Raw genomic sequence first — 24,800 nt, 5'->3', positions numbered from 1 at the left:
ATAATAATTTCGTCTTCAGACCGCGAAAAATTACAAAACGTCTTGATTTGTTTTGCAGCCAAAACGTACAGACGTGGTTAACGTGTACAGATTAGATATTCGATATTACAACATGACCTTGTCTAAATATCGATTATTGGACACGAATACGGCGATGTGCGTCCTGAATTTGCTTCAGAAGCAACCTCCAGCGATCTGCGTCGCGTCCAACGAACTGCGCTGGCGATCTTCGCTGTAAAGAAACCGTGCGCATTCTTTTCAACTGCTAGCAACTCCTGCCGACAATCGCTGGCGATGTGCGTCCGGCGATGATCGCCGCAAACAAACCGTAGCCTAAGGGACACATTATTTTAAGTCGGAGCAAAATTCTTGTTGTTCATTGTAATAGATGTACATATGAGCCAGAACCTCAATCACAGGTATGTAGAGACACGACAAAAAGATAATAGGGACCACTGAAAGAAAATAACGACCACGATAAGAGCCACAACAAGGACGGCGATAAAAATTACTACCATCACTAAGGTAACGACTGTGACAAAAGACAACAAGGACCACGAGAAGGACCTTGACAAAGACAAATAGTACCATGATAAGGACTACTGCAAGACCCACTACAAAGATATGTACCAGGATAAGTACTATGAAGCGCATCCTGAAAGTAAGTTTCCTTATTAAAAAAAAGGAACACACACTTTCAGGAAAACATTTATTGGCAACAAGTACAGCAATGTTTCAGATATTTTTTCAACATAGCCACTATCAGAATTGAGACACTTGTCGTATCTTGGGATCAACTTTTGTATCCCTCTGTCGTAGAACTCTGCCGCCTGTGAATGGAACCAGCGTGTGACAGACGTCTTCAGCTCTTCGTCGTTCCCAAGACGCTCACCGGAGGACAGGAATTTCTTGAGGTGCAAGAAAACGTGAAAATCGCTGGGAGCAAGATCAGGACTGTAGGGTGGATGATCAAACAACTCCCAGCCAAATTCCGTCAAAACAGCTGCTGTGCGCCGAGCCGTATGTGGACGAGCATTATCATGGAGGAGCACAACACCTGCAGTAAGCATTCCACGCCTCTTGTTTTGAATGGCACGTCGCAATTTTCGCAGTGTTTCACAGTAACGGTCAGCGTTCACTGTTTCACCTCTTGGAAGGAAGTCAATGAGCAGAATGCCCTTCCTGTCCCAGAACACCGTGCACATCACTTTCCGTACCGACAGCGTCTGTTTGAATTTCGTCCTGACCGGAGATCCACTATGCCGCCAATGCATTGACTGCTGCTTGGTTTCCGGGGTGAAGTGCGAAATCCAAGTCTCATCGCCCGTGACGATCCTGTCGAGGAACTCGTCGCCGTCATCGTGATACCGTTGCAGAAATGTCAGTGCTGCTCCTAAACGTTGTATTTTGTGTGTGGGGGGGTCAGGTTTTTCGACACCCACCTGGCACACACTTTTTTGAACAGCAGGTGCTTAGTGACAATCTCATGCAACAAGGATCGCGGTATCTGTATAATAATCAGCTCCGTAATCGTGAAGCGACGGTTTTACATGATGCACTGTCGCACCAGCTCAACACGATCATCATTGGTGAGGGACGGTCGCCATCATGGACACTTTGACGACCTTCGGAAAACTGCCTACACCAGCGACGCACCATCTGCTTACTCATGTTGTTCGGCCCATGGATCTGACAGAGCTGCCGATGAATTTCAATTGGCGCAATGCTTCGTCCATTAAAGAACTTTATCACCGACCGAACCTCGCAGGCGGCGGGAGAAGGAATAAGAGCTTCCATTTCGGACCACTGCTGCCACGCTGCTGGCACCAGGCGGGACCTGTCCGTCTGGCATATGATTGATACGTCATAGATGTGTTACGCATGCCCAATTGACACGGCTAATTACGTTTACTTTCAAGGGGAAAAAATCGGGAACTTACTCTCTGGATGCGCCTCGTGTGACAAAAACAATAAAGACCATGACAAAGGCAACAAGAATCACGATCACGATAAAGGGTAACTATAAAAACATCAATAAGGGTAGAGAGTACAAGAAGTGGAGAAGAAGTAGAGAGTATAATAATAATAATAATAATAATAATAATAATAATAAATGAGGGATGATAATAATTAGACGACTGTACGTGAGATTAAGGGGACACTCCACTAAAAACGACAACTTTTTTCCTAATCATTTTTTTTTTCAACTAAATTTTGACAGCATGTTTATTAAGTAAAGGACTAATAAAATCCCAATTTTGAACTTCCTAAATGTTTTCGGCTTTTGATTGACTTAATTTTTTTATATATATTTGTTAGAAATATTTTCAAACTCAAGTTTTTTGTAGAAGATCTCAATTTTTAAGCTTCCTTTTTTCGATTACATTCACAAGACAAAGAGAAACATTTATATGCATTCAATTGATGAAATATCTCATTTATTCACTTTCAAAAATTGTTTTGAAATTCTGAAAATGTTATTTTTCCTATAATTCATTGAAAGAAAAATTAATAAAATAAACTATCAGCATTTCTTACAAAATAAATGCATAGACACATGCAGCTAACTCATAAATACTTGCAGTAAAATTTCATACAGATTGATTAATATCTGGCATAAAAAGTTGGTGTTGAATCAATAAAAATAAACTTACGGAAAAATGGATTTCAAAGTAAAATGAATATTTAAGTAACACATAACTGTTAAAATTATCCTCTACTACATTTATCTAATAACTTCAGGGAGCCAACTTTAGAGCAGAAAGTTACTAAATTTGTAATCAGAAATTTGTAAGAAAGAATTGTTTGATGAAAAAATAATTTTGACATCTCTTTAAATGCCACGTCCCCTTACAGCTTTAATTTAAAAAAATAATGAAAATATTTATAATCAGATTTGAATTAAATCCATTTGGGGTATGAAAATATAAATTCTAAATAAATGAAATAGCCAATAAATATATTTTGGAAAATTTTCATGATTTTCAGTGGAGTCTCCCCTTAATAATTTTTGGAATTTGAGTTTAAAAACAAGATATGAGTAAAACTATGTAGAATGGGGGGAAATTTAAGAATGAACTTGAGAAAGAAAACAAAGATTGATGAAAATAATATAAGGCGGAAAATAAGGTTGAGGAACTTGAAGTGAGAGAAAATAGTAGAGGAGTAGGTCTAGAATACGAAACACAGGAAGGTGACAAATTTATAAACACAGCACAGATATCGCTCTTCTTATACAACTTGACTAATTTTCGAATAACCAACCTGTAACTTAGTAATACATTTCGTTAACGAAATCATGTTACAATGTTAATGAAGTTTAAGTAATGATAGTCAGTTGTCTCATGTTATAATATATGGAATTTTCAAACATGCCTGCACATAATTTATGACGAATGTTTTGCAGTAAGAAAGAGATATGAGAGTTGTTTACGTTTTGTTGTGTACGTGTTCGTGCTATTACACGAGGGGAAGTACGGTTCAATTTTTATAACAAAGTTGGACGACGGAATTTTCCTTAAAATAAAACAAAGCAATTTTATGTATTTTCTTGCCCTCATTACTGATATATCAGTTTCGTGATAACAGTTAAATTTCCTGATGAACACGCACGCACACTCATTTTAAATACAAGAATCCAGATTAACGACTGTTTTTTTAGATTATTTTACGAGGCTGTATCAACATCTCACATTATTTACCGTCTGAATGAAATCATTTGTTCCTTTGGAATTAACCATACTGTGAAGAAATAAACAACATGTTTCACTTAAAGGTATAAATTCATTTTTTTTCAGTTGGTCAGTACTGTTCTTTTGTGAAGAGTGGTATCTTCATTAGCAACTGTCTATCTGATCGTACGTCACACTATGTACAGGGACATCATTTTATTTTTACTAACATTTTTAATATTAACCTGGCTGTACCTTTGGATTAATGATTGAGACCCGGAAACACCGTTTGCTACCCTCTTCCACGACTGGAGTTCGATGGTACTGGCGTAAAATACAAACAGATCACTTTACTAGGTACAGGAGGGAAGAAAAGTAGTTCATCCATTTACGTGAAGTAGGAAATATCGCGATTTTGAGTGTGATAATTTTCATTAGGTTTTGTTTAATCAAAATACAGTACAGTATTAACAATGAGTGTTTTTACTCACGAACTGACCTGTCCATGCGAACGTATTCATTATGCAGTGTATATTATACTGTCTACAGCACATTAGCGTACAATATAGAGAACGAAGTTAAAATGAAAAATAATCATAATATAGATATTTAAACACATTTTTGAAAATGGTGGCCGTTCATCTCGATACAGGCTTCAGTTCTTTTGTGCCTATTATCGCACTATAGACTATTGCATCTAATTCCAATTATCAGTTTCGTCCTTCATATTTAGTAACTCATGTTGAAATAATTCTGTACCTACTCTATAAAAGAGTACCTTACGTACTGTAAATTCAATCTTCACTTCTGCCCGACCCGCACAGATAAAATTACTCAGACATGCTATCTACTGTCCGTCCAAATGGTTATGTCGCAGGATCGCAGAAAGGGGGGTGATCACGTGATAGTTAATTACTTAACGAGGCTCTTTTATTTAAGTTATTTTAAACAGTTGCATAATATTACGTAGACGTCCAATTAATTTCTAACAGAAATTAATGTTTTCAGAAAAGAGCTAAGAAAGCCCAGCCACTAGTCTTTACAGTGGAGCGAGCATAAGCAGGTGAGGGAAATCGGGATGCGACGTAGGCAAATGGACGAGAGTACCTGTGCGAAAATATGATTCAATATTGGAAATTTTCGTCACTGGAAAACGCGAACATATTTCTGAAACGTACTATAATCACTATCTCAGTACTGCGGCCTTAGTTCTGTGTGAACAGTTGGAACTTGGTTAGTAGAAGGGGTGGGAGTGAAGTACATTAAAAAACTCAGGTACAATAAAAGTTGAAGTAAAAATAAAATGATGTCACTGTATAAGTCTACATTAATTTTTGTGAAGCTGTGCATTTAATTGTGTTAAGGCACATTAAATGTATTAATGTGAAGTCATTATTTATAATCAACTCATTAAGAAACAGTTATTCTATTGTGTCGTTCGTTAAGGCACATTAAAAACCGGACTTTCTTTGTTACGTCTGCGGTGATTTTATCCCGAAATCTAATGGCCTGTTTCTCCAAGTATTGTTAGAACATTTAAAGAATGTTAAACTCTAAACAATTTGTTAAATATATTTTTTCATGTCTTCAACAATAGTTTGGCTTAACAGATTGTTAAGTGATGCAAGTAACATTAAGGAAGCCGTGAAAAAATCAACAAGATTCCAGATGCCGATGTTATTACTGCAATATGTTACATAAATAATATTGTTAAAATATTAAAATGAAAAATAAATCATTACATAACCTTACCGTTTCTTTTTAAGTTCGCATTTATGGACTGGGGGAAAAAAAAGACACGTATATCACGGCCTGCTGGAGTATAGTAAACACAGAAAACATTTTAAAGCAACAATGTTGAAGATAGATATTTTTGTTTTACAAATTTGCCGTCATTGAACATAAACCAAGATGGAGATTTCATTGCAACTAATTAGAAATTCCTCAACTACGTTTCGCTGTTTCAAACTTTTCCTCGAACATGAAAATTTCAACATACCGCTCTTGTAACGCATATTACTATTTAAGAACATATGTTTTGCTCTTGACGATACCAACTGTAATACCAGAATGAATGAAAGAATGAATGAAAGAATGAAAGAATGAATGAGTGAATGAATGAATGAATGAGTGAAAGAATGAATGAATGAATGAGTGAGTGAGTAAATGAAAGAATGAATGAATGAGTGAATGAAAGAACGAATGAATGAGTGAATGAAAGAATGAATGAATGAGTGAATGAATGAATGAATGAGTGAATGAATGAATGAGTGAAAGAAAGAATGAATGAATGAATGAGTGAGTGAGTAAATGAAAGAATGAATGAATGAGTGAATGAAAGAATGAATGAGTGAGTGAATGAAAGAATGAATGAATGAATGAGTGAGTGAATGAAAGAATGAATGAATGAGTGAAAGAATGAATGAATGAGTGAGTGAATGAATGAATGAGTGAATTAAAGAATGAATGAGTGAATGAAAGAATGAATGAGTGAATGAATGAGTGAATGAATGAATGAGTGAATGAATGAATGAATGAATGAATGAGTGAGTGAGTGAATGAATGAATGAATGAGTGAGTGAGTGAATGAATGAATGAATGAAAGAGTGAATGAATGAATGAATGAAAGAGTGAGTGAATGAAGGAATGAATGAAAGAGTGAATGAATGAATGAGTGAGTGAATGAATGAGTGAGTGAGTGAATGAATGAGTGAATGAATGAATGAGTGAATGAATGAATGAGTGAATGAATGAATGGAAGAGTGAGTGAATGAGTGAGTGAATGAGTGAATGAGTGAATGAATGAATTAATGAAAGAATGAGTGAATGAATGAGTGAATGAATGAATGGAAGAATGAGTGAATGAATGAATGGAAGAATGAATGAGTGAATGAATGAGTGAATGAATGAATGAATGAAAGAATGAGTGAATGAATGAATGAATGGAAGAATGAATGAGTGAATGAATGAGTGAATGAATGAATAAGTGAATGAATGAATGAATGAAAGAGTGAGTGAGTGAATGAATGAATGAATGAATGAGTGAATGAATGAATGAAAGAGTGAGTGCATGAATGAATGAATGAAAGAGTGAGTGAATGAATGAATGAAAGAGTGAGTGAGTGAATGAATGAAAGAGTGAGTGAGTGAATGAATGAATGAACGAGTGAATGAATGAATGAATGAATGAAAGAGTGAATGAATGAATGAATGAAAGAATGAATGAAAGAGTGAGTGAGTGAATGAATGAATGAATGAAAGAGTGAGTGAGTGAATGAATGAGTGAGTGAGTGAATGAGTGAATGAATCAAGCAATCAATGAATGAATTAATCAATCAAGCAATGAATCAATCAATGAATCAATGAATGAATCAATCAACTAATGATTGAATGGATGTTTCAACTAATGAATCAATCACTGAATCAGTCAATGAATAAATAAATGAATCCGTGCATGAATGAATCAATGAGTCGATGGATGAATGGATCGATGGATAATTGATTGATTGATCGATCGATGGATTGATTGATTTATTGATTGGATTGATTGATTGATTGATTGTAGTGAGAGAAGAAGTATTATCAATTAAATGGGAGGATGTTAATCGCATCTTTGCAAGGGTTCTTGGAACTCGAACCGAGGTCATCTGCATTAAGTGTCATGATAATCCATTCCATTGAAGGACAATGGGCGACGTCAATGACGACAGTTCCCCCTGGTGGTAGTGACGTGTCTATTATCATGCTTAGGCCTACCACTAACTCATTGCCGCATGTATGAGAAATGAGCAAACGGTATTGACGTGTAAAACACAATAGCCTGGAAATTCCACTGAGTTATACCTAAACCCACGAAACTTAAAAGCCACACAAAACCTACAATTAATGCCCAGGAATAGAAATATGCAGTAACACGTTTCACTTAACAATGTGACTCATATGGTTGCCGGACAGCAACTTGATGTATATGAGTTAAGACTCGAGACATTATTACTGTTACCGACTTTAAAGTCAGTTTTGAAAACAATAAAATGCGTTTTGTTTAAAACATGCCTGTTATCTTGCTACTATATAGCTCAACTTGCATTGTGGTTACTGCTTTTAAAAATTAAATTTTATCGTATATGGGAATGATAAAAATCATATGACTTTAAAATAAAGGGTGCGTCAGAAAGAACGGATGGATTTCAAACTATCGATACGCAACGAGGAGAGAGATATAGTGAGGGGTATCACGACTGTTGGGTCAGCCATAGAATGCAGTTTCAGTTGAGAACATGGTGTTGGTCTGGTGTACAACGTGCTTTCATCGTAGAGACATTTTTGAAAAATGAAGAGTCTGTGATGGCCACTCAGGACTCATTTCGACATCGGATGTCACGCTAGGATTCCAACTCGGAATACAATTTTGCGGTGGGTGGCTTCATTTCGTATCACAGGTTCAACATTAAAGAAGAAATCACCTGGACGAAATTTTATTGCACTGAGATTGTTCGAGGCTACGGTAAGATCTCGCACCCTGCGACTTCTTTCTTTGGGACCATTTGAAGGCGTAAGTTTGTAAACATCGATCACATACACTGGACGAACTGAAGACAGCGATTCGTGAAGAAATCGTGGCAATTGCACTAGCTATGACTGTGAAAGTGATGGCGAACATCAGAAAAAGCCTCGATGCCTGTATTGAAAGCCAAGGACATCATATGGATAATGTTGTTTTCCATAAATAAACTGCATGTATTGGTGAATATGTTGATAACAATAAATTTTTGATTTGATGAATCTTTACAATTTTCTTGCCATGTGAAATCCATCCGTTCTTTCTGACGCACCCTGTATATATTTTGTTGTTTAATATTTCGCAAAGCATTACAAATACCATATTGTCTTATTTTTATGAGAAATTCAGCGAAGCGTAACAAATGACGAGAGTCTTCTGCCTTATTATGCATGGTTGACTGAACAAAATATCTCATTTTGAAATAAATAAACTCATATTACTGCTAAGGATGCTACTTTTTCAATTTGCAATATTTTATATCTTCAATCAAATGAAAATATTTCTGTTTTGTATTCAACATACGTATAATATTCACTTCTAGGAATTTCTTCTATAAGTCAGTGTTAGTTCTTGAAGCAAGTACAGGGACATCATTTTATTTTTACTAACATTTTTAATATTAACCTGGCTATACCTTCGCATTAATAATTCAGAGCCGGAAACACCGTTTGCTACCCCCTTCCACGATTGAAGTTAGATGATATTGGCGTAAAATATAAACAAATAATTTTACTAGGTATAGGAGAGAAGAAAAGTATTTCATCTATTTACGTAAACTAGTAGATATCGCGCTTTTGAGTTTGATCATTTTCATTAGGTTTTTGTTTAATCAAAATACAGTACAGTATTAAGAATAAGTTAAGTATTTTTACTCACGACCTGAGTTATCCATGCGAACGTATTCATTATGCAGTGTATATTATACTGTCTACAGCACATTAGCGTACAGTATAGAGAATGAAGTTAAATTAAAAAATAATCATAATATGGATATTTAAACACATTTTTGAAAATGGTGGCCGTTCATTTCGATACAGGCTTCAGTTCTAATGTGCATATTATCGCACATCGTAGAAAGGGGGGAAATCACGTGACAGTTAATTACTTTTGAGTTATTTTCAACAGTTGCGGGTGAGGGAAATCGGGATGCGACGTAGGCAAACGGACGACAGTACCTGTGCGAAAATATGATTCAATATTGAAAGCCCTTTCGTCACTGGAAAACGCGAACATATTTCTGGAACGAACTATACTCACTAATTCAATACTGTTTGTGTTTACTACGACCTTAAGGCGACTTTGACTGTATACGCTTGGTACTGTGAGGAGAACAGTTGGAAGTTTACTGGTATAGGGGGTGGGAATGAAGTACATTCAAAAACTCAGGCACAATAAAAACTGAACCAAAAATGAAATGATGTCCCTGTATATGTAAGAAATGTGTTGCATTTCCACAAACTCTTTCCGATCTCTTTGCAATATTTTCACCCTAGTAAGAATGTCGAGTCCACGCCTGTGGAGTAACGGTCAGCATGTCTGGCCGCGAAACCAGCTGGCCCGGGTTCGAATCCCGGTCGGGGCAAGTTACCTGGTTGAGGTTTTTTCCGGGGTTTTCCCTCAACCCAATACGAGCAAATGCTGGGTAACTTTCGGTGCTGGACCCCGGATTCATTTCACCGGCATTATCACCTTCATTTCATTCAGACGCTAAATAACCTAGATATTGATAAAGCGTCGTAAAATAATCCGATAAAATAAAATAAAATAAAATAAAAAAGAATGTCGTCCACGAACAATTCGTCGAATTCCACTTCGTCAATTACATTTTTGGTCAAACCATTTTTCGTCCATTTGAAATACAGTCTGATCCGTTTGGGTATAGATAATATTAATTTATTATTATAAAGCTATTGTGATAGGAAACATTTCTTGCTGGTTATATTATGATTAAAAGATGGGAGTTTCCATATATGACAATCGACAATGCATAATCTGAAAGGACAAATGAAAATCGTAGATGATTAAAATGACCACTACAAATCAACAGCGGGCACAATGTGTTCTTTGGTATGCTAAATTTGAGAGTGTTAAAAGAGTTCAAAGGGAATTTCGACGTGAGTATGGTGTGCGTAATGTACCTAAATACGATTCCATAATGTTCTGTAAAAAAAAAACATGCTGGAGGTCGCAGGCGAAACCCAGTACGAGAAGCAGCTATCTCTTGGCTTGGTACCCAAACTCCCCAGATCTAACCCCTCTTGACTTCTTCGTGCAGGGATTTGTTAAAGACATTGTCTATTCACAGAAACCCAGGAACATTGAAGTTATCAGAGTAAAAATTACTCAAGCTTTTCAACAAATCATCCCTCTTATGTTACAACGGACATGGACTGAATTGCATCACCGTTATGAGTTGTGCAGGGTGCGCAATGGGGGTCATGTTGAGCTCTGAGGAATCTCCCATCTTTCAGTGTTGTATGCACAAAGTTCCAACAAATGAAGTTCAGTATTAAATGTTTTACGGTGATTTTATTTTATCCATACCAAAACGGATCACCCTGTATTTTCGTTAACATTTTGTCTATCTCGTGATTTTGTAGCATGTAAGTATGTTATAAAGAAACTAATACAGCCTGTTAAAAATATTCATCATTTTGAAGGGTAATGGTATTCATAATATATAATACAATATACATAGGCTATATAATATACATGAGTCCTAAACTTAATATCTTCCGAGATGTCGACCTGGTTGGCAAGTTGGTATAGCGCTGGCCTTCTATGCCCAAGGTTGCGGTTTCGATCCCGGGCCAGGTCGATGGCATTTAATTGTGCTTAAATGCGACAGGCTCATGTCAGTAGATTTACTGGCATGTAAAAGAACTCCTGTGAGACAAAATTCCGGCACATCCGGCGACGCTGATATAACCTCTGCAGTTGCGAGCGTCGTTAAATAAAACATAACATTTTTTTAACATTTCTTCCGAGATATGCTGTGTACGCATTCATCAACGTCATGGAAGATGCTCAATATGATTTTCATCCATTATAACGCATCCTTGTGATATAAGTGTTAAACTGAATTAAATTATGTTTTTATTTAACGACGCTCGCAACTGTCGAGGTTATATAAGCGTCACTGGTGTGCAGAAATTTTGTCCCGCAGCATTTATTTTACGTACCAGTAAATCTACTGACATGAGCCTATCGCATTTAAGCACATTTAAATGCCATCGATCTAGGCCGGAATCGAATCCGCAACCTCGGGCACAGATTGCGCCATCCAAGTCGACTATACGGCTTAGAGAATCACACCTTATTACCCTTTGTTTACCGCATTTCCGATATGATACTGTATAGTCAATACGAAACAAGCAAAAAGCTCACATTACAAAATGTTCTAATATGATTTTCAACTTTTTCAAAGCCCTTATTTCATACTTGGCTTTTAAAGAACCCGGAGGTTCATTGCCGCCCTAAATTAGTCTACCATTGATCCCTATTATAAGCAAGATTAATCCAGTCCCTAGCATCTTACTCCACCTCCCTCAACTCATTTTAATATTATCCTCCCACATACGTTTCGGCATCCTCCAAGGTCTTTACCACCGCAGGTCTTCCAACTAACATTCCATATGCATTTCTGGATTCACACATACGTGCTACATGCCCTGTCCATCTCAAACGTCTGTATTTGCTGTGGTCGCGCCAAAGAATCAGTCCCAATCTAGGGCTTATGTTGGGGTTTCGTAACAAGCTCTTTATCACGATGGTGGGTTGCTAGCCCTTCGTCCTACCCCCAAGCTGGAAGATCATTTCTTATCGTCTGTCCGCGACCGCTTATTCAATACATCGCAGCTACCGTCCATATCTGAAGGCCGTCTGCCCTATCCACAGCCTAAGGATGCGTTATATCGTGGTGATAGGGACCCACGATACATGGAAAATATGTTGACTACAATGTAAAATTATTACTGAAGATAAGATATGAAAGAATACCAGTTGTGAACTTGACCGACTGACAGTGATACCGAGAACGGTGAAAGGTGATGAGGGTGAAATGATAAGACACACATACAATAATGTTAAATTTCTTTTATGTTCCTACAGCTACCATTACTCACGACTACTACTGCTACTGCTACTGTTACTGGAACTGTTACTACTACTGTTATTACGCTATTGTTGTAATGAATTTGTAAATGTATTTACAATTGTCTTCACCTAGAAATTTTCTCTCTTTCGTGACCTACCTCCGTTGTGAATTTTTTTCTACCATTTATTACTTTCTTCACATTTGTTTAATTACATTTCTGTATTTTCACATGTAGGCTATATCAAAATATTTGCTGAACTGGAGAATTATCTACGGTAGCTTTCGACCATGCCGTTACGGTTACAACAAAATAGAACTAAATGCAGAATGCCACCAACATAAGGGCATGACATTGGCCTGTGGTGTTGTTAGAGGGAGAATTTTTTTTATTTTTTCTCTCTCTACCTTCTTCGTTCTGAACATTGCTGAGGGATAGCACCACTGTTAGTGACAAGGTTAGGTAGGGTTTGATGAGCAGATACATATATTAGTATAAATTAGACAAACGTACTGTGATAAGTAGACCTCGGATTTTAGGTAAAAACCTATTTTGTTCCTCATGATATATACAAAATAAAAGTTGTATATATACGAATTATGGAAATATATGTTCGCATATGGTGTCCTATACAACCTAAAAATACCTAATTTCACGTTAGAAACTATTTTTACCTAATCTTACATTTTCCAATTTCTACTGTTGGTAATATGGAAACGCTGTGTAATTCTGTATGCCAGTCGTGCCTTGACAACAATCGCAGCTAGTAATATACACTGATGCAGCCCCGTACATGATTGCTGACTTGTCTTGCCCATGCCATGAATCGCGTAGCTGAAACGATACGGCTTGAATATCCACAAGTGAATAAGCTGGTTTCCACAATTAAAAAGGTTTTTATTAAAGCACCTACGTAGATTCAATTATTTCAAGAGCAACTTCCCAATGTGCCACTTCCACCAGAACCTATTTTTACCCGATGGGGAACATGGTTACAGGCCGTGGAATATTACAGCAAGCATTTGGAGGACATTAAGAACTTTGTTTTGAAACTGGGGGAGGATGCAGTGAGCATTACTTCAGCTGAAAACTTCTGCAGGACCCAACAATTGCCCGGGATATTGCATTCATCAAATCACATTATGTATTTCTGGTCCTCATTATTAATGCTCTAGATCTAGTCTTAAGGCAAACCGGTCTACTCGCAACTGGGATTGATAGAAGAGGTGACAGAAAAAATCAACTTGGTTCCAGGTTATGTTGGTGAAAAAGTTTCTGAAAAACTCAAATCAGTGCTTCAAAAAAACCCAGAACTGACAGTTCTCCGCACAGTTGCTGACATCTTGGCTGACAAGACAGCTGAATATGAATGTGCTGGTCCCTTGCATCTAATACCAACATTTAAATATGCTCCGGTGTCATCAGTTGATGTGGAACTCTCATTTTCGGCATATAAGATGGTGTTATCTGAGAAGCGATGCAGTTTCTCAATGGAAAACTTAGAAAAGGTGTTAGTTGTTTACTCTGGCTCTAATTATGGACATGTACAATGAAATAATGTCAAATGTTTCGGCTAATTTGTAATGAGAAATGAAATAATGTCATTTTTTGTTCACCTATTTTTGTAATTTTAGAACCTATTTTGATTTGTGATTGTACCTATTTTAGGTACCTAATTTAAGATTTTTAGGACCTAAAAGTCCGAGGTCTAGTGATAAGGTTATTAATATTTTTAAATAGGCTTATTATCTCGTTAGGATTATGTTGTTCTTTAACAGTATTTTGAAATATGTTTGCATTAGAATTATGTTGTTCCTTATCAATATTTCCAAATATATTGACGTTATAATTAGCCTAGATACTATAATTATTAATAGTCTCGATGCTATGAAAACCTTTCTCATCGACACGCAGCTGTTAAATATCACTAATGGAAGACTGTAAAACCATGTATCAGCTGGACGCGATCAAGAACGCATAAAATACGAACCGCTTGGCGTAGAAATGAGATTCTTATTTCTATACATTCAAAAAAAAAAAAAAATAGTCATTCAACCTGATCGCATGTAGAGACCCTGTCACGAAGAAAGTCTCCGAGCGCACGTATTATTTTTACAAGCGGCGTAAACGTATGTCCGTACCGTCAACCCAGCGCTGTTGCTACTGGCTATTGCCGCAGTGTTGCCATATTTAGCGATAAGTCGCTAAATCTAGGGAATTTTGAATCAGTCTCGGCGACAAATTTTGTAAAATACGATTAGCGACTTTTCTGCTGATTTTTTTATTCTTACACTTTTTTCTTTCTTTCAAGTTAAAACATTCAACTGAAGTCTTGTACTTCTTAGTTTTAGAAGAGACATGGGTGCAAGACTGAGTAGTCTAATGATTCATACGTGAAAGCCCTGATCTCATATATTTGTGATCAGTGATCAGGGGTGAAAGACGCTGATTCAATGATTCTCACGGGTTAGGTCTCTCTCAATGCTACTGCTCCAACACCCATAAACGGTGGCAACTTTGATTGACACGTGACGGGTCGTGAGCTCCAACTAATTCTTGGTTCTTCCCCGCAACGCGGAGATTTTCCACTTCCAACCGACCCGAGACAATTGAGTGTCGGAATTTTGTGTCCACAGTTCGTACGAAGCAAATCAGACTATAGTTTTTGCTGGTTTTAATATATTTTAATATATAAGATTTAAAAAGTGTTAGATTTCACAAAAAAAATTATGATTAAACGCTTCGGGTGAAAATTTCCACACTTACAATTTGCCAGAAAGTGTAGTGTCAATGATTGGATCAAGTGCAGTGTATTCACAATCAGCTGCTTCCACCTCAACATCACAGCCGTCAACAACACAACCAGACTCCGCAGAAGAGGGTGACGTCGAGGAAATTATATTTTTCTCCGCATATGTATCTTTTTCTTATATTTATTTAGTGATATTTATTATTAATTTTTAGCAACATTTCTGGGGATTTTTTTAACAAACTTTGGAGAGATTTAGCTACTTTTTGTTGAAAAGTTAGCGACACTGTAGGGCGATATGTTGGCAACAGTGTATTGCCGTATAAGTAGACACGCCCCAAACTTCAGGAGATGTGGACTGTACCGTAGTGGCCAACGTAGTCGGTGTTGCACATACATTATCCAGCAGTTGTTCCGAACATTTTTCACTTCTAAATCCATTTTACACAGTGTTAAACAATGTTAAGTTCCTTCGTTCTCATATCGTCAGCATAATATTTTATTTTACATTTATCAATAATGTGTTCTTTTAATAGGCTAGTTTACCGTTTACAGTTAAAAATAATAGAAGTATTAGTAAGATGAGACTTTGGAGAGACTTTAGGCTATCCAGATGACAGATTTCTTCAATGAAGATTTGTCACATTTCTCTGATGAAATTTATGGACGATTTAGCAGATGTTGGACTACATAATGGCTCATGTTATTCTTACGCTGATGATACGGTGGTGATTTTCAGTGGTTTAACTTGGGAGGACCCTTATAAACATGCCAATGTAGGTATAAATTTGATCAAAAACTGGCTTGATGCAAATTTGCTATCTCTAAATATAACTAAAACTACTTTGGTGCCATTTTCTTTAACAGTCTCTGGATTGAACAAATTGAAATCACTTTCTCATTTAAATTTAATAATCCACAACTCATTTTGTAAACTCTCTACAACCTGTAAATGCCCTTGCCAGAAAGAATCTTTAGATGTGAAATACCTGGGGATTATTGTTGATCAGCACTTGAAATGGGATAGACAAATCACCTTTTTATGTAACAGGATCCGTAAAACAATTTACAAATTTGTAAACCTACGCCATTACTTGCCTACTCATGTATTACGTTTGGTTTATTTGGCTATAGTTGAATCTGTTATCCAATATGGTATAATTGGATGGGGAGGCATTACAAAAACTGCTCTTCTTCCTCTAATTATGTTGCAAAAACGTATAATCGAAATTTGTTTGAAAAGGCGACTGGATTATCCAACAAATTTCATCCATTCCGAATTGAATGTTTTTAGAATTGACCAAATTTATAAATACTCTTTAATGAAATTCTATCATAAAAATAGAATGAAATTTGTAGCTCAGCACATGATCATAACACAAGACGAGATGAAATTCTTAAATTAGTTGAACCTAAATGTTTCACATCTGCTGCTTTACTACACAGTGCAAATTATGGTCCACGGCTATATAATTCGATAATAAAATTTCATCCAGAATTGACTACTTTAAGCAATGACATTTTCAGATCCAGAATTAAAAAATTTATATGACAGAATTCCCTGTATTATTATTATTATTATTATTATTATTATTATTATTATTATTATTATGTACCATGTATTGTAAAACAAGTTTATTTCTATCATAAGTGTATTTTTATATCTTATCTTGGTTACTATATCAACATGACCTGTAGTAATTATACTACTAATAATAAGTTAATATTAATCCATCACCAATCTCAACATCATCTCTTTTTTCACTCAGTTATTACTAGTATTTTTATTACTAAATTTATTATGATCATCATCTTTATGTGACCTTTTTTTCTTAAGTAATTTGTCTGCAAAGTATGTACTATTATGTAACGGAACTGTCCCCGAACACGAGCTTTGCTGTTTCGTGGTATTTTAATGTAACGTTTTAAAATGTAACTTACCAAATTCATCTGGTAAGTGCGGTTGCAGTTTCATCCATTCCTTCATAATCCTAACAGAGTCTTTCATTCTTTCATCGGTGAGGCCATATTCTGCCAAAATTCCTTCTCGTGTGTCCTTGTTTACTGTTAGGAAAACCATGATAGAGTATCTTACAATCAGTCTGAAAAAAATATATTAGAGATAATCTAAGATTTACAATACAAAAAATAATGCAATAGTATATTAGGAGAAGATTGGGCTAAGTTTATTTATTTATTTATTTATTATTTTACTAATAATTGTAACATAAAATATAGAATATACAGAGAAACTTTAGCTCGCCCCTGAAAGAGTAGAACTCGTGCTCAGGGGCGGATTCCTGAATTGAAATTAATAATTATACAGTACAATTTGCAATTATAGTATATAAATTTAAATTTACGATTTTTCAATTTTTATAAAATCCATACATAACGTTTTCAATTGAATACTAGAACTATTAGAATTGACAAGATTAGGATATCTAAATATAAATTTATTATATATTCTTGGGCCTAAATTACTACTATGATTAAATACTGTAACAGTGTTGCATTTTGGTTCAAACAATCTTAAATAATTCATCTTTTTTGTTTCATAACTATGAGAATACAATTCAAAATTATTTTGATTTTTATGTATGAATTTTATTATTACAATATGATGGCATAGTTGTCTTTCCGACAAGACTGTACGCTGAATGATTTTAAATTTAATGTCACTACGTCCGTCGTGGTGGTATTCGTGTTAGGGGAAAATAACGGCTTTCTATTGCTCGGGGTTTTTTTTTTTTTCGTGAACAAATATTGAGAATTTACTGTTTCAGTTACGATTTTTTAGTCAAGCTATATCAACATTTGTAGTGTGAAAATTGTTTGATCTTCCACAAAATCAATATCCAGCTCCAACATATAAGCTAGGCCTATGTAACATGTTAATGCAATTTATTTCGACAATGTGGTATAACTACAGTTTCCATCGGTGTTGCCAACTTAGGATAAAACGACATATAGGCCTACTTATATTCATATATGAGGCCTCGCCGTCCTCGTTGAATAATCAATGACTATGATGACTGCGAGGTCCTGGATTCGATTCCCGGTGCCGGAACGAATTTTTCTCCAATAGTATGTAAAACGACATACTTAATATGTCATGAAATTCGTGGTATGTCATTTTACACCAGGCTCTTCATTCTGATATGAGTGACGTGTTTTATTTCAGAAAATGGTATCTAATTAGGCTATATCCGAAAAACAAATAGACAATCGTGGTCGGAAGAAAACATGGCAATGGCAATAGATGCTGTGCGTGAGAAGGAAATGGGCCGGTTAAAATTTATGAAATTAATCTATGTTGAGGCATGGCTGCGGATTTAAAAAAAAAAAAAAAACTTGCGATAAATACAGTTAAACAGTTGGAAAGGTATGAATGTACATTTTCAGTAGAAATGGAAATGACAATGGTATATTACATTTTGGATTTCAAATCTCGTTTGTTTTTTTGGTCTCATTGGTACTGATGTTGTGACTCTTTTGTGAATACTATCATTGTAAATACAATTTTAATTCAAAACAAACATATATTATATATAAATCATGTTGTTATTAACTATTTTTCACATTATAAGAGATTTTGTAATTTTTCTTAGTAAATTTTGTAATATTTTACACCATAAAAAAGATATTTCATTTTACCCAGAGTATAGGCCAAAAATAACACATTGCATCTATACTAATAATAAATCTGTAGCCGAATTTTTTTTGGTAATTATCGATTTTCCAAAAATAATTGGTCCTAACATATATAATTAACCACCCTGAAATCGAAAATCGCTTTTTTGAAATTTTTGTTTGTGTGTCTGTATGTCTGTCTGGATGTTTGTTACCTTTTCACGCGATAATGGCTGAACGGATTTCGATGAAAATTGGAATATAAATTAAGTTCGTTGTAACTTAGATTTTAGGAAATATGGAATTCAAAATACATGATTTAAAACGGGGATTATAAGGGGGCCTGAATTAAATAAATAAACGAAATTTGAATTATTGATTTTTCTGAAAAATGTTACGTAACAAACGTTTCGTTAAAATCATTTCCGATAAGTTTTATTCTTTGAAAAATTTTTATAGGACTGATATTTAATGAGATAAATGAGTTTTAAAATTTAAATAACTGCCATCTAAGGCTGTGTAATGAAATAAAAAACAAGTGACTTCGTCTATAAGGGGCCTTGGACAACAACAATCGAAAGCTATGAAAGATATCCTACAGAGAATGTTTCTGTGTTTGTATGAAGCAATATCGGAAGCTAAATTAACCGATTTGTGTAATTAATTGTTTCACCATTGGAAAGTGTAGTTTCTCTAGATGGACATAATGTTATAATGTTATTACAGTAACTTTTGAGTGAATCGAGGACAGATAAGATTAAAGTAGCTTCTTATGCACAGAAAACTTGATAGGCTATTCTTTATATTCGTTTCCTCTATTTCTTAAAATAATGTTTATGTACAAATTCATTTAAATCTCAGAGAATTAACGAACAACGAGAGTGTATGGATTTAGTACGCAGTAATATTATGTTTGCTTAACATTCCATTATTTAATAATCCAAATTTTAACTATGCTCAATTGAAACGTGTTAAAATACATATGCATTAAATGCAATGCAAAGAAATTCGGTAATGAGCCAAGGAGATTATGTTGCGCTGTTGTAAAAGTTGTCCCCCCTGAGACAAATTAAAAACTTACTTATCGGAGTACATTTATTTGCAGGGTTCAGAACCATAGTGGGCCAAACGCCATTTACTGAATACGTACAAAACAAGGGTTAAAATTAAGTTATTACCATAATTTGATGGAAACATATAGCAAGTAAAATAAAATATACATATTAAATCTAAATGATATCAATCTTCATTAAACTATAGTTTCATGTAAGAAAAATTAAGAAACATGTTAAAGGAATTGTCATTGCACCAAATGAGTATCTCTGGACCAAAATTATCGCATTTTAATTATTTGAATATAATTTAAATTAAGTTAACATATTACACGATTTATCCTTCTATCAAACACGAATGTTCCCTGGATCAAATTTCCTATTTTAATTATGTAATTACTTTATATTTATTTCTAAAGGGTGCAGCGGAGCGCACGGGTACGGCTAGTTAGATAATACTGCCGAGCAAAAAAAAACGCAACACTTGAATAAATTTGAAATATCAATCTGTAATACAAATTATAACATTTCTATGTGCTTCTATGGACCTGTTTGTGTTAGGCAAGTATTAATTCATGTTTTGGGAAGAAAAGTATACCCATTGGGTCGTTTGTGACACCCTCTTTGCCACTTTCTGTCCCCTACTGTATATTTATTGCTGTGCCATTAAAATTTACAACCCTAAACCCAAGCAGCTAAAACAAAGTTACAACACTATAGTTTTCTTTTTTTGCTTATAATGGAATTCTGTGATATTGAACTCAGTTTTAAACAACATTTAAGAGAGTTAAGATACCGTTAACCCCCTAGAACGCCGCTAGAGCAGTCATGTTGGAAAAAGATGACAGCAGCTTAGGTTATGTGGCTCAGGTGTCGCATACATGGCTCCGTAGCTCTTGAAGAGTATGTGGAGCATGTTGACGGACATTTCTTCTTAAAATTTCCCACAGATGATCAATTGGGTTAAGATCCAGACTGGGTGACGGCCATTGCATATGTTGAATCCCTACTTCATTGAGGTACTGGAGGACGTATCGCGCCACGCAAGGACGTGTACTGTCCTGCATGAGCACGAAATTGTCAACAATAAATGATGCAAAAGGAACAACAGGTTGCCCAAGAATTTCTTGAATATAGCGATGGGCAGTAAGAAACCCGTCCTCCACAAAACAAGATTCGTTCATGCAGTCAAACTGACGTCTGTCCACACCATCACTGAACCGCCCTGAAATGCTGTCCTTGATGAAAAGTTGCGTGAAGAATATCTTTCTCCAGTCCTCCACACTCTTTCTCTTCCATCTTGGAATCTGAGGCAGAATCGGGACTCATCTGAGGACAAAACTGTTCCCCACTGTTTGTCAGCCCATTCCTGATGTTCCCTTGAAAATTGTAAGCGAGCTTGACGATGTTGTCTTGTAAGTTCTGAGCCAAGGGCAGATCTTCTGGAGATCAGGCCAGCATCATGTAACCTCCTCCTCACAGTCCACTCACTGACATTCACATCTCGCACTTAGTCTAGTCGATTTCTGGTTTCGACCGCAGTGGTGTGGCGGTTACGCAGCACTTGAAGGCGCAAGAACTGGTCATCTATAGCAAGAAGTTGACCTTTTCCTACCGTATCTCGGTCTTCGAGAATATGAACCAAGTTCCCTGTACCTTTGCACTGTACGTGAAAACGTCGACAGAGTTGTATGCAACACCTGAGCCACATAACGTAAGCTGCGGTCATCCTCTACCAACGCGACTGCTCTAGCGGCGTTCATGGGGCTTAACGTCATCTTAACTTTCTTACATGTTGTTTAAAACTGAGTTCAATACCACAGAATTCCATTATAAGCAAAAAAAAAAAAAAAAAAAAAAAAAACTATAGTGTTGTAACTTTGTTTTAGCTGCTTGGGTTTAGGGTTGTAAATTTTAATGGCACAGCAATAAATATACAGTACCGGACAGAAAGTGGCAAAGAGGGTTTCACAAACGACAAGATGGGTATACTTTTCTTCCCAAAACATGAATTAACACTTGCCTAACACAAACAGGTCCATAGAAGCACACAGAAATGTTATAATTTGTATTACAGATTGATATTTCAAAGTTATTCAAGTGTTGCGTTTTTTTTTGCTCGGCAGTGTATATTTTTTAAACAAATGTTATACTATGAATATAAATATTAATTTATTGCTTATAGAAAATGTTCAGTCACGTCCTTAAGGGAAACTTACAAATATTTGCACCAAGTTTTGTTTATGTTATGTCATTTTAGACCAATCTCGCATATGTTATCAATGATTATTCCTTCTTTTTCTAAAAAATACTGCTCTTTCTATGAAAAGTAAAAGTAGTACTACGCCTGCAAAACCATTAAATAAGTACAACGTATCTGGACTGATATGTGGACTGCTTAAACAAAAATCAACGGCTTAAATGAGTACCTTGTGTTGTTATAATTAGCGTCACGCAACTCAACAGCCTAGCAACACACCTGGTGAACGTATTTGCACTGTGACTTCACCACACTGACTGAGCATATATATTCACACGCAAGCCATTTTCGCAGCAGGTTTTAACGTAAGCGAACTTCGTGTCACGGTAAAAGATAATATTATTAATAGCACTTCTACTTAGTATTATACCAGGAATGCTTTGTTTTAAATATTAACAGTTATTCTTCTTCTTTTGGAAGTACGTTTTCTTAGTAGACACTGCAAGGAAACTGTTCACTAAATTCCACAAAATATTTTAAACACGTTTAACTTTGAATTTGAAATTATGGATTTAAGACTAAATGGACAGGAAAGCAAACCTTTAACTTATAGTCCCGTCGCTCTAATTTCCGGCAGCCAATCACGTTGCAGGTCGGCTACATTTAAACGTGTGAGTCTTGTGATTCGCTAAGGGAGATGTTACGCATTTCCTAAGGCTGGATAAATACAGGGACATCATTTTATTTTTACTTCAATTTTTATTGTACCTGAGTCTTTGAATGTACTTAACTCCCAACCCTTCTACTAATGAAGTTCAACCTTACTCCACACAGATCTAAGACCGCATATGCAGACATAGTAAACAGTACGTTCCAAAAATATGTTCGTGTTTTCCAGTGACGAAAGAGCTTTCAATACTAAATCATTTTCGCACATGTACTGTCGTCCATTTGCCTACGTCGTATCCCGGTTTCCCCCATCAGCTTTTATTCGCCAGCTAGTGGCTGGGCTGTCTTAGCTCTTTTATGAAAATATTAATTTTTGTTAGAAATTTGACTCTACGTAATATTATACAACTGTTTAAAATAACTTAAATAAAAGGGCCTCGTTAAGTAATTAATTTTCACACGATTTCCTCCCTTTCTACGACCCTACGACATAACCACTTGGACGGACAGTAGATAGCATGTCTGAGTAATTTTATCTTATGGATCGGGCAGAAGTGAAGATTGAATTTACAGTACGTAAGGTACTGTTTTATAGAATAGGTACAGAATTATTTCAACATGAGTTATTAGTACGAAGGACGAAACTGGTAATTGGAATTAGGTACAATAGTCTATAGTGCGATAATATGCACAAAAGAACTGAAGCCTGTATCGAAATGAATGGCCACCTTTTTGAAAAATGTGTTTAAATATCCATATTATGATTATTTTTCAATTTAACTTCATTCTCTGTATTGTACGCTAATGTCCTGTAGACAGTATAATATACACTGCATAATGAATACGTTCGCATGGACAGCTCACGTCGTGAGTAAAAACACTCATTGTTAATACTGTACTGCATTTTGATTAAACAAAAACTAATGAAAATGATCAAACTGAAAAGAGCAATATTTCCTAGTTTACGTAAATGGATGAACTACTTTTCTTCCCTCGTGTACCTAGCAAAGTGATTTGTTTGTATATTACGCCAGTATCAACGCACTCCGGTCGTGGAAGGGAGTAGCAAACGGTGTAGATTCAAAGGTATAGCCAGGTTAATATTAAAAATAAAATGATGTCCCTGTACTTAATATAATCGCCCGTAATTTTGGCTCTTTCGTTGGGAATTAAATCGATGGTTGTACAAAACACGCTAAGAAATGTTACGTATAAAACAATTTTTAACTCGAAAAGAAACCAACAACCAGAAAATTTGTGTTTAACTTTTTTTGTTGCAATTACCGCAATGAATAACCTCCTGAATTTAATAACATTACTTATGGTTCTTTCTTAATTTCCAATTTAGAATGCAGTCGGAGTCATGTAGCCATATTAACAAATTTTTGTTCAACTGGTCAATGATTAGGTGTTGGCGATACGGTTATGTTTGCTAATTAAACATAAATAATATGCTTGATTTTCTATAACCCATGAAGAGAAAATGCTAGGTAACTTTCGGTGCTGGACCTCGGACTCATTTCGTTGGCGTTATCATCTTGATGTCATTAAGACGCTACATAACATCCAATTCATTGTGTTATTTCACTGCAAACCCAGCATTCTCCAGCCTCCGTCTCAGTATCTGTATACAGGGTGTTAAAAATACGGGGCATAATTTCAGGTATGTATTTCCCACATGTAGACAATAAAAATAGTTCATTACAACATATGTCCCGAAATGCTTCATTTCCGAGTTATGGCCTTCACAACATTGAAATTCACCGGAACGTTTTTCTTTCCGCAGGTCGTTGTCATTACAGAAGATGTTCAAACTGTCCACTTCCTGCTTGAATACAGACCTCACATCGATGTTTCATTGACCTGCGAACACGATCCCAAATTCCAGGAGTATTGCGTATGTCCTCAGAACATGCCACAATTCGATTCCGAAGGGATTCCAAATCAGGCACCGGAGACGAATAAACCAATGATTTTAAATGGCCCCACAAGTAGAAATCGAGAGGGTTCAGAGCAGGTGAGCGTGGAGGCCAAGCAATTGGGCCACCTCTACCTATCCATCGATCAGGAAACCTTCGATCCAAGTACCGGCGAGCCGTGCGACTGAAGTGTGCAGGAGCACCATCATGCAAGAAATGAATGTGTTGACGGTTGATCAGTGGTGTGTCTTC

At 35.8% G+C, this 24,800-nt stretch overlaps 1 protein-coding gene across 3 annotated transcripts in view; it reads right to left on the bottom strand.

Moving 5' to 3' along the window:
* The window catches only part of LOC138711705 (retinol-binding protein pinta-like), an 82,258-nt gene that overhangs the window by 37,125 nt on the left and 20,333 nt on the right, over positions 1-24,800 (bottom strand). The window contains exons 1-2 of one of the 3 annotated variants that reach the window (XM_069842853.1): positions 22,190-22,325; positions 17,017-17,177 (exon numbers count right to left, since the gene is read on the bottom strand). The exons of 1 other annotated variant lie outside the window; for it this stretch is intronic. In XM_069842853.1, the coding sequence (XP_069698954.1) occupies positions 17,017-17,155 (139 nt within the window). In that variant the 5' untranslated portion in view covers positions 17,156-17,177; positions 22,190-22,325. Of the gene's footprint in view, positions 1-17,016; positions 17,178-22,189; positions 22,326-24,800 lie in introns of those variants that run through there. One more of the 3 variants, XM_069842852.1, reaches the window with a different exon arrangement.

The sequence above is a fragment of the Periplaneta americana genome, chromosome 13 (assembly GCF_040183065.1).
Source record: "Periplaneta americana isolate PAMFEO1 chromosome 13, P.americana_PAMFEO1_priV1, whole genome shotgun sequence".
Classification (NCBI taxonomy): domain Eukaryota; kingdom Metazoa; phylum Arthropoda; class Insecta; order Blattodea; family Blattidae; genus Periplaneta; species Periplaneta americana.
The sequence above is the reverse complement of the archived record's forward strand: the minus strand, read 5'-3'. Positions and strand labels throughout refer to the sequence as shown.